Below are 14,348 nucleotides of genomic sequence, written 5' to 3' on the forward strand. Positions count from 1 at the left end.
TACAATGGAAATACGTAAAAAGTATGTTTCAGCTTTTATAATTGTGAATTCTTCTGGATGTGAAGTGCCTATTTCTGTATCTTATTTCATATTCTGTCTACGTAAATAAAAACTATTTTAAAAAGCCCACCGTGAACTATTCCATCCGGGTACTAAGGAAGCCTCACTGGCGGAAATGGGATTCTATAAAAATTAGTGTAATTAATTTGATTTTTATCAGGGCACTGTACAGGACAAGTCTTCAGGCTTATAGATCCTATGATCCTGTACGATTCATGAAAATAGTGTAACGGAACGGCCGACATACAGGTTGTACGATCTGGTTGCAGTACACCACCCTCCCCTGCGCATAACAGGGATGCTGGGGTTAAAGAAAGTGAGCCAGTGCAGCGAGGCACGAACAAGGGTGGGAGCGGCGAGGGCACAAGCCCTAGAACCCGAATCCGTTACAATAACAAAAGGACAGACAATGGAATACGGCTATTTCGAAGTCACAAATGTGAGATATAAAGTCGGAATTCTGAGTTGCTAAGTCGCAATTCTGAGATACTAAGTCGGAATTCTGACTTGCTAAGTCGCAATTCTGAGATATAAAGTCGGAATTCTGAGTTGCTAAGTCGCAATTCTGAGATACTAAGTCGGAATTCTGACTTACTAAGTCGCAATTCTGAGATACTAAGTCGGAATTCTGACTTACTAAGTCGAAATTCTGAGATACTAAGTCGGAATTCTGAGTTACTAAGTCGCAATTCTGAGATACTAAGTCGGAATTCTGACTTACTAAGTCGGAATTCTGAGATACTAAGTTGGAATTCTGACTTACTAAGTCGCAATTCTGAGATACTAAATCGGAATTCTGAGATAGCATAGCGCGTTTTTTTTTCCTCCCTGGCGGAAACGGGCTTCCATACTTTAAGGTGTATAAAGCTGTTTAGGCCTATAAAAAAAACTTTTTCCATACTGGAAAAAATCATCTATTTCTTCCATGTGGGGCTGAAGACCATGATTTTACTCATTGTGGCACCTAGTTCTCAGATACACTGGGCAAAAGCGTGTCTATGCGGTTGTTGAAATTTGACAGGTGCTGTGTTCTTTCTCTCCTGCAGTCTCCCAGTGCCCTGGCTGATGTATACTGTGTTTAACGGAATGGTGCCAGTACAGGTTAGCAGTAACGGGCTCTTCTGTGCCATTGTGCTCCTCTTCCTCATGCTGCTCTTCGTCATTATCTCCATCGCTGTCTGCAAGTGGAGGATGAACAAGCTGCTGGGCTGCACCATGTTCGGCCTCTATTTCCTGTTCCTGGTGGTCAGTGTCATGCTGGAGGACCGTATTATCATCTGTCCTGTGTCCATCTGAGGACTTCAACACACGCACGAACTCAGATATGCACTGCCCACGATCATTTTCACAGAAGCCACTCTCTCCCCCAGATGCACATTTACATACCTTCATAGAAACCCCTCCAAAGCCACTGTTCATGGGGGAAAAAAAACATTCACTTTCCAGCTGTCCGAAAACAAACTTGCTGTCCATCTAAACCCATGCCCTCAAACATGTTTCTCCCAAAATACTATAATCTAAGAATGAACTGCAGTCTCTTTTTCACAAAACAGATCTATCCAAAACACAGTTCAGGAATTGAACTCCCAGTTCTAATCCTAATCCATGGACCTCTGGAACAATATCCCATCATTCATTTGAGTTCTCTTTATAGCAATGCAAGTCATCAACTGGTGGAGAACAAAGGCTATGCGACCTTTAAAGTGGTGGTATTGGTTGCCAAAGAAAGCTGATGGCCGATATGTAGAGTATGCACACATTTGGACTCATCTAACTATGCGGGTGGCGAATGTTTTCAGGGTGTCAAAGATTGAGTTATGGAAGTTAATTGGTGCTCCTATAATTCGCAACATAAAGGTCAAACAGTCTCTCTGGTGTTCCATTTCACACCCTATCTAAAAAGCTTCATTAGGAAGTGGGACTAATCACTAATGTAACTAAATAGTTTTTCAACACTCTAAAGCAGTTAATAACTTAATTGGCTTGTTCACACCGCCCACTTTAGCATAGTTAAAATGCAGCGAAGGGTCTTTTTTGGGAAAAGCTGGGGTTAGTTCTGGCCAAGCACAATGAGTTTTAGTGTAAGTAATCCTCAGAGGGGGCTGAGATCACTGTAGGATTTGTCTGTAATAATGGTTTCAAAGGCTTGGTGTGAATGGGGTATAACAATGATAATGATAAGGTCAGTCAATATTAACAAGGTAAAAGTCACCTATAAGCCTGGCTCTTTTTCCTCACTTTCAGTTTTTAGAGTTATATAGTGTGCAGAGGAACTGAGCTTCACCAGTCAGTAGTATAATGTACACCTCTCCCGACAAACCCCCTCATGAAAGTGAAAGTGACGTACTACCTTACATTTTGTTTCACAAAACATTTTTATTTTTGATTTTCTCACCTGCTGTATGCAAAATGACCCAGTGAGGATAGTCTCTTGGCGAAGGGTTAGTTTATGTACGTTTCTTATTTAAAATGATTTTTTTGGAAAACAAATGTTTGGGAATTCAGTTTCAGGAATGTGATGAGATTTTATAAAAAAAACGTTTTTGTCCAGAGAGTAAACTAAAAACTGTATCGTATTCAAATTAAATTAACCTTTGACAGGCAATGTATTGGAAAGAAAAATACTGATAATGGGCAGTAGTTTTTGGGCACACAATTTGCACATCCTGTTTGTGTTTTGGACTGGTACACACCTTGGAAACTCCTCAGAGGACAAAGTTCAGTACGTTCTGCAGATGTCTAATCATTTAATGCTAACTAACTCTTAAATCTCTCAAACACTCAAAACCAAGCACAGCAGACATTCATCAGCATGCATCCATGCAGGAGTCTTGCACCGAGAAAAATAGTTGTGTTTAAAATTAAAGTGCACATCATAAAATAAAAAGATGTCAATCTTACAAAAATAAAAGAACTCACAAAGTTTAGTATAGATAATTCAAAAGTATTTAACTATTTGAGAGCATTTTCAGTCCTGAGTAAATTCAGAGTAACTTGTACTCCTGCAGGTATGAACGTCTTTAAAAGGTGCATTAAATAAAAGGGGTTCACTTCAAATAAATTCACTCAGATGAATTAAAAGGGAGTATTTTGTCCCAGAAAGTAATGCTCATATACTGTACCTACAATCCACAACACACTGCCAACATCATACAATCACATTTTGACATAAAAAAGGAAGAGGAAATAGAGCCTGAGAATCTAAGATATAATAACTCAGTACAAGGTTAAAAAAGAGAAGCATGCACTCATATGCTATTGTTCTCTCCATCCTATTTTAAATGCCTGAATAGGATGATTTTTGGTGCACATCTGAATACTTTAAACGTACAGTATTGCCATTTTCATGTTGGAAAGTTAAACAGTATGGTATTCTGGAAACGCTTGATTTGATTTATTGCCATACACTGTACGTGTGTGCTTTGGGGGAGAAATTATGAAAGTGTTTTGATGTAATAAAAATACAGTACTGTATATACATGTATTTGCAGCATTGGAAATTGCTGTACCACGTTAATCAGAATGATACTAGAATGAAAGGCTATACATTTCTGTAATTCAGTTTTGCCAATCTTGGGTGGTATATTTTCTCTAAAACATAGGTTTCCACAAGGTGTTCTGCTTAGATAAAATCACATGCTTGAGAGAAACAACACGTTTCAAGTGTTTTATACTATTCATGAACAGTGAAACATTTCGGTCTTTCTGCAGTTAATCACAACACTGTTTACAAAGCTAGTAACTTTAGTTTAAAATGTGTTCAATTGTTTGTTACCAAAGAATACAAACTTAACGCATATTGCAAATTTCAAATAATTCCAATACACTCTATCTACTGATTGTAAATAGGAAATTTAACAGATAAAAAAAGTGGTCACTGATTTCTGACATGATTTAAATGGTTGGTTCAGAATGTGAGTTTTAGAATTTTTATAGTATTTTGAAAACCCAAACTTGTGAAAGCCTGTAATTTTTAAATTAGAACAATCTTGAGAAAATACATGATTAATCTGTGGTTGTTATAAACTTGGCTCTCACTAGGTTTCACCTGCATTAACTCAACAAGTTTGATAGCCACCTTTTATTTATGCATTTGTGACATGTTGATACAGATCTGATTCAGCATAAACATAAGGGCTGACCTAGAAGCCAGTATATAGATTCTAAATTGTAAGTGATTTGTAATATTATTTAAAAAAAATGTACATTAAATTGAAACAATGTTTTGCTGCATTCTGTCTAAAAGTCAATTATCAATCCCCTTGGATTATCCGGAGATGGCTCTTCAGATAAGCTTATATTTATTTTTTTGTAAAGACATTCAATGTATTTTATGTAATCTATGATGCAAGGATATTTTGTTTGATGAAACAAAAAGACTTACCCGAATGGTCTCAAGTGTGTTTTTCCTGCTACAATAAAAAAAAAAACTAAGAAAAAAGTAAACTTTTGTCTGCAAGTTCAGCAACATACAAAGAATTTTAGTTTTTACCAGAAAGTAGCTCCATTTTAAGTAGACTAACATAGGACATATTTGGAAGCAGACAGCAAGCAAGCAGTTTGAAATGCACTCATCTTAAATGGTAAACAGATTAAAAATCGCTTTGTGGGGAAGTATATGTCATTAAGACAAATGACAATTATAGCATTTACCTTGTACCGCTATGCGATACCCCAAAATACAAATCTACAACCACATAGGAAGAAAACACCAAAAAAGAGAGTGGATTTACAGTATGAGTGAATTTATTTACAGAATTACAAAGTACCATGCAGATTCAAACACAGAATTTGTTGCCCATTCCCAAGACCCAGACTGGCTTTCTGTACAGTTCTGTAAACATTTCAAACACTATGAAGAATTCAGAAATTACAAAAAAATAGCAAAGAGCTGATAAATTTTACAATGTCCTATATGCACTAAATAGTCCAGAGGTATGAGGAGATGTCTCAGTATTTTCTTTATTTTTTAAAGTGCCCCTTCTATATAACAGATAATGTGATGGTCTAGGCATTCAGTTACATTTCCTCTGCATGTACTGCATGTTGCCAGTTGGGGTGAACTGTTAAAACTGCTTTGTGAAAAATTAATAATCACTTTACATTGATAAGTAGCAGCATGAACACACTTGCATAGCACTCTTCAGAGCTTGCCCCATGATTACTGCTGATGTGAGGGACAGAGGAACTGCTTCACCAGCGGTCTGTCAGGGATGTAGCTGTATTTCATTGGACTCCTTTTAAAAGGACTTCCTCCTGCAGCCACAGCACTAGACACCAGCTCAGAAAATGTGCTTAGAATTCCATGCTGAAACACTTACAGGAGAACAAAACCATAACTGTGTTCACCTAAATTTTGCAGCAATGTAATTTTCTTTTCTTTACTGCAGTTCCTCATTAAAATCTAAAATGAAGGTAAATACTGTCTATGTATACAATTGTGTTAACTAACATCCAATTAAATACATAATTTCTGTAATTCCTCCTCCAATCAACAGTCATTTATCACTCAAGGTAGTGTAGTGTAACATCATAAAGCCCCATCTGCATAATGTAGACGGATTAACCCTCCAATAATCCGATTTTTTTTTTAATGATGTAAAATACATTTCTGGACGTATTATAAGCCTGTAATTTAAATGCCCTTAAACTGGAGTAATATAGCTGTAAATAGTACATATAAATTTATCAACCACAAAACACCTTTGGGGACCAATGTCTTCTGTCTACAAGGCAGCCTTAAAGACTGTGAGGTGTGGTGCCTGGTATCTGCTCATACAGAGATCACATTGATTCATTTCTGAATGAGATGTCTGTGAACCAGGGTCAGTCACACCATGAAGGATTCCCACTGCACATCTTGCTTCATCCAGGCTACTGATTGTACTGCTAAGAAAAGCTTCATTTCTGCATGACTTCACAAACATTACATTTTAAAAAATCTAAACACTTATATATAAATAAATTTATTTTAACAGAAAACATATGTAAAGCATTAAGAGTACCACTTATTTATACATTTTCTATTAATAACACTTCAATTTACACTTTTATTTTTAAATAGTTTAATATAATGTCTTCAAAGATGTATGGATAACTCCTCAGCTTTATAAAGCATCTAAACTGTGAGCCAAGTGCAAGTCCTAACTTAGACTAACTAGTAAGGAACTGACTGCCCAGCAAACACACAGAAAAAGATTCCAGACAGCACCAAAAGATTTTAAAAGCATTGGAAGTCAAGGCAGTAGACAGATGTTCTCTGTACAAATTTGAATATTCACATGGATTGTGTTCCTATCCACATCTGGTTTGTTCCATGTACAGTTGGCACAAACCAAGTAACTTTTCATTGCTGTTGAGCTTCAGGCTCACCTGACTAACACAAGGTAACTGTGTGAAGTGCTGTGTTCACCCCACAAAAAGCTAAAACAAAAAAGTGCAAAAACACTGGAGTATGCTGCACTACATTCCTATAACTTATGAAAAAGCTATATATGAAGTACAGTATTTCTGTAAACTGTAGCTGCTATTTAGTACACTTGTAATGAAACATACAGGTACTCTATGAGTTATAATTTAATAGTCTATACAGTATTCTGTATGGTCTTCGTGAGTATACTCCAGTGGTTTTGGCAGCTGTACAGAGTGTTTGCTTCATTATGTACACATGTCCATCAGAAGCATAAAACTCACAATTAGTTGCTTTTCAATCACATTTTGAAGATCTTACATTTAGTGAAGACTTGCGAACACATCTAAAGGCTAATGGTATTGCTATACTAGGACAAATTTAAAGTAACACTGCTTTTCATTTCTTCTTTAAGCAGTTTAAAATCCATGTTATGAGCAGTTTAAAAAGTGCTGTTAAAACATATGAACATTTTTGGATGTACACTTATTTTTTGGTTTTCTAATATTATGGATGTTATGTACAGTATAATCAATGTAATAATACAAAGGCATTTTACATTAAAGACATAAATTACATAAAGCTAGAAGAAAAACATCCTTAGATGTAGAAAGCAATTGCAATATATTTTTAAAATTTTGTGCAAACATTTTGAAAATTTGCTGTTGAAGATGTAGAGTAAGGCCCTTGAATTGAAAACCTCAACACAATTGCAGCAGTTTTTAAATTTAAAACTGATATGATAAATGCTTTCTTAACATTAATTAGATAAGTGATGTTAGCCATGCAACAACATTATAAAACAATCTCAGCTGTATGTGCTGTCTGCAGTTCTAGTCCTTGTGATCCGGGATGAAATGCAAGACCAGAGAGCAGGACAGGTATGCACATTACACACAGGGAAAAGGTGACTTCACCTTCCAGACTCTTCTGCAGGATAGAACATTTTAAGAAACCTGAGCAACATTAATGAAAACCTCTCCCTTTCCACCTAAAACTGGGTCTGGAGGCCCAGCTCCTCTGAACAGCCAGTAACAGTGTTTACTCTCACTTCAGAAACCAATCAAAATGGACCTCATGCAGCATGTTGATGATAACAAGATGATAATACTCAACAATACTTTCATTGTCCCTTTACCCATGACGTCTGCAGGCAAAGAAAATAGCACTAAATGACATAATGCCCACCAACATCCTTTTAAACATTCTAAACCAACGGAGTAACAGATGACCCTACTACACTCTCTGAGACACCACCAGGAATATCTTGTCTGTTTTAGGCTGTTTGCCCTCAGTTTGTAAAGAAATGACTTGTTCCTATTGGAAAAGATTACAGGTGCACTGGGTTTCAGGAGATGTGCCTTTTCTAACTGGATTAGCTAACTTCTCTGTAGTGGACAGTGAAATCTGGACCAAATAAAGTTAGAATGCAAAAGCAACTTACCATAGGTGAGTCGTTTTGCAAATCTGTTCAGCCCAAATTTTAACCAAACCAAAATGAGCACACCTATCCAGGGACTGTGATTCTCATAGCCATGGTTCACATGACTATATTCTTAGCCTGGATCTGTATCTAAACCTAAAAACAAAGACCTTAAGTTTAAAAATAAAGTTTACATTTGAAAAAGAGGCATAAATGTGGTGCACACTGAACAGACGCACTGGGTCTTACTAACAGTCAACATTTACATAACCATGGTAACAAACTGTCACCTGGACTAGTAATAACAGACAACCACTACAAAAGCCCGCATAAAAACTTAAGACAAACTGTAATAAATAAAGACGGTTTGTATAAACAGTTCCAAAGTTAGGTAAAATATTGCCAATATTTAATCTTTATATCATATGACTATATAATACAAATGTTCTTTTATAAAAAAATCTAATGTTCTATATACAGTACATTTGCATTGTATCCAACATAACCTTTACAGTTTCATTTCTGTATAATCTTTAAAATTACCCCGTAATACCACATCATTTTTATTGTCTAGTGTCTAGCACAGATAAAAGGTTTTATATTAATGAAGCCTGGTACACATTGTGCAAACAATTTGCGAAATAAACAGTCACTCTATTCCTCGCCAGAATGTACAACGGGGTGGCACTCCCCTAGACTAGTGTGTGAGTCTGGCCACTGGGCACAGCACCATTTCTTTACACTGGCACCCTAATCTCTCCAGGCCTTTGTCAGAGTGCTAAGGAGTCGACCTCAATCGAAGACATCAGTGTGGGGAGATGAGAAAATCGGGGTTGCTAACTGGGCCTTCCTTCAGATGGTCACCACTGCAACACTGGGGGCAGAAACAGATAGGTCCCCCTCCTGGAAAAGGGGCAGGTGGGGAGGCTGTAAAGGCCTAGAGGGAGTGACGGGTAAGGCGGCTCTCTTACAGCTTTGGCAGTTTGCATGCTGGGCCCTGCGGACTGGCAGGCCTGGCCTGCGGGGCAGGTGCGCAGACTGCAGCAGGGAGACGGCAGGGGGTAGGCAGTGGACACAGCTGTGTCTGTACAGCAGCAGCAGAAGCAGGCTGGAGAGGGGCGGAGGCGTGGGGTCACAAGTAAGGCTCCCCGAAGGTCCTGCGGCACTCCATGACCCCGGCACTGGGGGGCCGGTCACAGTTGTGTGTCAGCTTGACCTGGCGGGGGGTGAGCCGGTCGTATGCCATCTTGTACTCTCTGTCAAACGCATCTGTGTGGGCAAGAAAGCACATGCTGAAGAAACAGAGCCTGGAGACTTTATGAAGGAAAACTTTTTTGGCACCATTTTGTATTAAATATTCATAATTCTTTAATAATGACATTGATTAAAACAAGTTATTTTTATTGAATTTGAAAATGAGACAAAACTAACAGACACTGAATTCTTTATACGAAAGAACTAATAAAATTTCACTAATTATCATTTTTTAATGGGTTTGCTATATAGCATCATATACCATGCTATCTAGACATACTTTTAGAAGATATACTCAACTTTCTATTCTGGTTATTTTAGCTCAAGGCAGACCTTACAATGGAGCTCCTCTGACGACTGTGTAAAGCAGTCCCACTCACCAATGTCAATGTTGTCTTTGCCCAGAGCGACCAGCGATAGGAACAGGATATCCCTGTACAAGCTCCTGTAAGACACACATTGAAAAGAATGACTTCTATTACCATTGTCTATCTCTTCTGAATTACACACTCTCAGTGTTCAGTGAACACTTGACCCTGTTAGTGATATTCACTCCTCATTTAGGAAAATGTTATGAAAGTCTTAGGATACATCCATATAACATGTTAGATAGGTGATTAAATATGAAAATAACAAAAATTGCAAATATAAATTGCAAATATGAGAAAACTATCATTATATTATACTTGTTCAGCATATATTAACTTAATATGTTAATAAAAAAGTCAGATGGATGACTAGAATTATTGGCCTACCACATGTTTTTTTTTTCCAAGCATGCACATCACTGAGCATGAAAGAGATTTTTCAGTTCCTTAGCCCTCACCTCTGCCTCTTCATGCCCAGCTGCTGTCCCAGGATCTCTAGGACCTGACTCATGGGCCGGTACACGTCATTCATCTGGATGCTCTTCACCACACTCTGCAGCAGCTCCTCTCCAAAAGGCTCCTCTTCCTCTCGTACTGAGCTCATCACCGGGTAGTTCAGGCCTGCAGGAGGGCAGAGAGCATGTCAGACCTCACTGAGCAACACTGCAAGACTCACACATCAAGGCCAGCCCCACTCACACTACAACACTGGGACACACAGCTGAAACCACCACCGTCTGGAAACAAAACAGCAACACAGAATCAAATGCTGTGCAAGCAACTATAAAAAAAAAACAAATACCAATACATCTTCAATATCTGAGCATATTTGAGATTTGCCACAAACATTTGTCACTTTTTTTATTCAAGAAACGGAATTCATGTCTATTTTATAAATAGAGACATAAATCCTACATTTAGAGCAGCAGAATTTTTAAAATGACAATATTTTTTCCTAATTGTATTGGGGAATACAAGTATAAAAGCTATAATTCATTAAAATATGTATTGTTACATTATTAATACACGTTTTATTAGCATCATCACCATCATTGTAAGGGTTGCCAAAAACGTCAATTAAAATAATGATCATATTAATGCTGGTAGGTCTGAGGAACATCAGCAGGTATAAAACAAAGAGATGCAAATAGAAATAAACATATATTTACAGCAAATAAAAAGCATTAAGGGTGAAACTGAGGGTAAACATGAACAAAATAATTTTGCTGAAGTAATAGTCAGAGTAAAAACTCACTCTCTATTAAAAGAGTGCAATTAAGACCTGAAAAACAGAGAATAGAGTACTGTTAGCATTCAAAAGAGCTGTAATCTGTGCAGGTACTAGGCAAAGCAACTTTACATGACTTCTAAATGCTGTTCACCACCCTAATATGACACAGATACTGTGTATGGCATAGTGTTAGCATTCACACTTGGCTCTGTTCAAGCAATGCTTATGCTTGAAAGATCTGAGATTACATGAGTGTTTAAGGATCTAGGTTGTTTCTTCTCTGCACAAGACAATGCCCTTTAATGCCTAGACCCATACCTCAATGTATGTGCTCAGGAGGGAACTACTGCAGTAGAGATAACAAAGCCAAAGACGTAGAAAGCTCACTGACCCGCCTGCCTCCAAGCGGCTGGTGAAACAGCTGTGGATCGTATCGGGTAACACTTACTGTGTGTGTTCCAAAGGATGTAGAAGGGCTGGATGGGGTCCTGGTGCAGTTTCAGATTGTCCCAGAGGATCTGGATTAACACATGCTTACTGTCTTCAGACATCCAGTGTCGCGGCACCTGCAGAAAGTACCAAAGCATTACAAAAAGATCTGTAAAAAGACAATAACGTTTTTATTTTCTGTGAAAGTAAGCACAAGATTTTTATGTTAGGTAAGAAGTGTCTTTTAAAATAGATTATTTTTCAAATCCATGCTTACGTTTTGAAGGCTTTTTTATTTCTATTAACTAAGTGACTTACATAGTGACTAGCTCCACATGACTGCTGTTTTACATAAGATAACTGAATTTGTGAATAAGTGCATTTGAGAACAGAATGGATGGATATAAACAAAAGCAAAAAGGCAAGGATGTTAATGTTTAATATTTTTCACTTTGCAATCTTTCTAAAGCATGTACTGTTCTGAGTACATGCATAGAGAAATTAGTTCAAATTATATTTAATAGATTAAAAGCTCTTGTGTGATGCTCGAATTAAAGCTGCAGGAAATGAGTTCTATTTTTTCTAGATGTTTATCAAGTGGAAGTGCACTCCACTGAAGGTCTGACATCCCAGCAGAGAATGACATCGCGCCACTTCAATACCTAAACCAGTTTCACGGTGCCCATTCTGAACTGAATAGGAAATACAAGAAAATGGGAAAAGGCATGGAATGGACCATTTCCTTATGGCCAGGGAACATTTTTCACAGATCAGTGAAACAAAAGCTTGTTGGCCAAATTGGTGGTGTCAGTTTGGTGTACTTGTGTCATTTTAATTTTGAAAACACAATATACTTAAGCAGTTACATGCTATACAGTTATTTTATTTATATGCAGAGACCTAGTGAAAAAAGAATAGTGTTTAAATAGGAACAATTAATAGGTTTATTCCATGTTGAAAAGAGAAGAGAGAAAACACAACATTTCGGTTGTGAAGCCTTCTTCAACCTTCTTCACACCTGAATCAGCATTGAACAAACCTATTACTTGTTCCTTTGCTGACTACGCATGCTGACACAGCTACCCACCTGAACTATAGTGTTTAAATACTTATTTAAAAAGAAGATCAACCTTATGTTCTGATTTCATCAACTTGTGACCCACAGTTCAAGACAAAGATATTGTTTTAACACTGAGTTATGTACAGATGCAAGCATTTTACAAAAAAAGACAGGATACTCTTTTTCTCCACAAACAATATAAATGTTTATACCAAACAATATAAATGACTAACACCATATGAATCAGATCTGAAGCCAACAATAAATACACTTGAGAAAAATACTGCTAAAGCTCTGTGGCCCTTAGAATGCCTGGAGAACAGTGAGCCCAAGTCTCTCCGTCTCGAAATGCCCACCTGGGTACCCCGATTGCAGTGTTCTGAAGTAAGGATGAGGCCAGGAAGGTTGCTGGGCAGATCCAGCCTGCGGAAATACCAAACCAGGTTCCAGAACACAATGGGATGGTGGTCCACAATGTCAGATACAGTGATGACCTGGTCCCCTTCGTTCTCCATCAGGCTTTCCAGTTCCTTCCATAGCACCAGCGGACTTAGGTATGGAACTGTTACGGGCTCAGGGTTGTGGAGACGCCAGTCCAGGCTCAGGGGATCCTGCAGCCGAATATCACAGGATCAAACAGATTTAGACACAGGCATCCAGATCTCAAAAATGTTCTCACCACAGATCTGTCACAAACTACCCTTAAAAGGATCACAGAATAAGTTTTTACCCACTCTAGAAAAGCTAGTCTATAGTCTCAGCATTTGTAATAATAGTACAATATTGTTGACTAGTTGGCGATGACTGTTTATATGGTGATAAAGTATGGCTGGTATAGCTTTACCTGGCTATACTTAGGCAGTGCCATGATAACTGTTAACTTCCCTAATTTATTTTTTTATGCTTTCATCACAGTAGTCACATTGTAAAATGCAAATTACCACATACAAATTTAGTCGCAGTAAAGAGTCATTTATATAAATAGGTTACTAAGATCTTCAAGGCTCAAATGCAATCTATTTTTTTATGTAACTTATTTTGTACCATTTTATTTCTTATTATCAACCAACTTTAATAACAGTACAGTCTTCATCATGTCTACATCATGATGTCTACATCATAAAAATTAAATTACTTGTTGAAAATGAGTAACAAAATGTATTCTTTTGCAAGGAACTTTCTAAGCGGTCCCTGTAGGTCTGTCAGTTCTGTGGTAGCACACTGTGCAGAGTGATGTGCTGCAGCATCTCACCGTGCTGTCGTTGAGTCTGCTGGGCAGGCTACCTGTGGAGACACAGTGGCCGTTTCTGTGGGGGCCTGGGTGCTCCTCTAGGGGTTCACAGGTGCTGACACTGCGGACCACTGGGGCCCCTGAGGGCCCAGAGCTCTGTCGTCTCTCCGTGGGGATATTAATGGAGTGGGCAGGAGTGTAGCCAAGAGAGGTGCTCCTGTAAGAAGGAAACATTGAGCACACAAAAATGCACAGAGGAGATAGAGGGCAGTAAATGATATTGAAGCAGCTTCAAATCCAGAAAAAAATAAACCAGGTCACTAGGAATGTTTTATTTTTAAAATATAATAAGAAACAAGAGGGAACAAACCACTGTGTTATTACATATGTAGCAACAACACGGGCTCCAGTACAGTACTTCAGTGCACTCTTAAACACTTTTTCTGGTTTTTGCTATACTTAGTTTCACCATGCCTTCATTGTCTCTAACCACTATTCTCTAATCTGTATTCTGTTTTCCTAGGGTAACCATCTTTATGAGGAGAGTGGTGGATGGAGAGCTGGGGATTGGCCATTGGCTGTTGTGCAGCCAGGTGCTCCTGTGTGAAGAGCTCTGATTTAAAATGCAGATTCAGCTGCAAACGGGCCCAGAGAGCAATTCTATCACGGCAACATCAAAGCAATCTGATAATCAGCAATCCTAATTAGAGGGGGTCGGAATGGATTCCTGATTCAATTAATACAGTCGGGAAACAGTAACAGAAAAATAAATAATAATGACGGTTTAAACAAGTTTCCAAAGCAGTTCATAGAATTGGCTATGTTTTCAGTGATGTGATGGAGCTGTAGGGTTTTCAGTTATTTTCAGAAAGGGGATTTATTG

The 14,348-nt window shown here is 38.0% G+C and overlaps 3 protein-coding genes across 15 annotated transcripts in view; 2 read left to right on the forward strand and 1 right to left on the reverse strand.

Annotated features, from left to right (window-relative positions):
• Positions 1-4,489, forward strand: part of slc24a1 (solute carrier family 24 member 1) — a 28,939-nt gene extending 24,450 nt beyond the window's left edge. For all 5 annotated transcript variants that reach the window (XM_015343177.2, XM_015343178.2, XM_015343180.2 and 2 more), the window contains one exon: positions 1,107-4,489. In XM_015343177.2, coding sequence (XP_015198663.2) covers positions 1,107-1,356 — 250 coding nt within the window. In that variant the 3' untranslated portion in view covers positions 1,357-4,489. The remainder of the gene's footprint in view (positions 1-1,106) is intronic.
• The window catches only part of strc1 (stereocilin 1), a 405,552-nt gene that overhangs the window by 334,538 nt on the left and 56,666 nt on the right, over positions 1-14,348 (forward strand). The gene's annotated exons all lie outside the window — the stretch shown is intronic.
• The window catches only part of dennd4a (DENN/MADD domain containing 4A), a 52,840-nt gene continuing 43,280 nt past the window's right edge, over positions 4,789-14,348 (reverse strand). For all 9 annotated transcript variants that reach the window (XM_015343225.2, XM_015343230.2, XM_015343234.2 and 6 more), the window contains 6 exons: positions 13,487-13,682; positions 12,591-12,845; positions 11,194-11,311; positions 9,973-10,135; positions 9,527-9,591; positions 4,789-9,161 (listed from right to left, as the gene is read on the reverse strand). In XM_015343225.2, the coding sequence (XP_015198711.2) occupies positions 9,025-9,161; positions 9,527-9,591; positions 9,973-10,135; positions 11,194-11,311; positions 12,591-12,845; positions 13,487-13,682 (934 nt within the window). In that variant the 3' untranslated portion in view covers positions 4,789-9,024. The remainder of the gene's footprint in view (positions 9,162-9,526; positions 9,592-9,972; positions 10,136-11,193; positions 11,312-12,590; positions 12,846-13,486; positions 13,683-14,348) is intronic.

Source organism: Lepisosteus oculatus, chromosome 5 (assembly GCF_040954835.1).
Source record: "Lepisosteus oculatus isolate fLepOcu1 chromosome 5, fLepOcu1.hap2, whole genome shotgun sequence".
Taxonomy (NCBI): domain Eukaryota; kingdom Metazoa; phylum Chordata; class Actinopteri; order Semionotiformes; family Lepisosteidae; genus Lepisosteus; species Lepisosteus oculatus.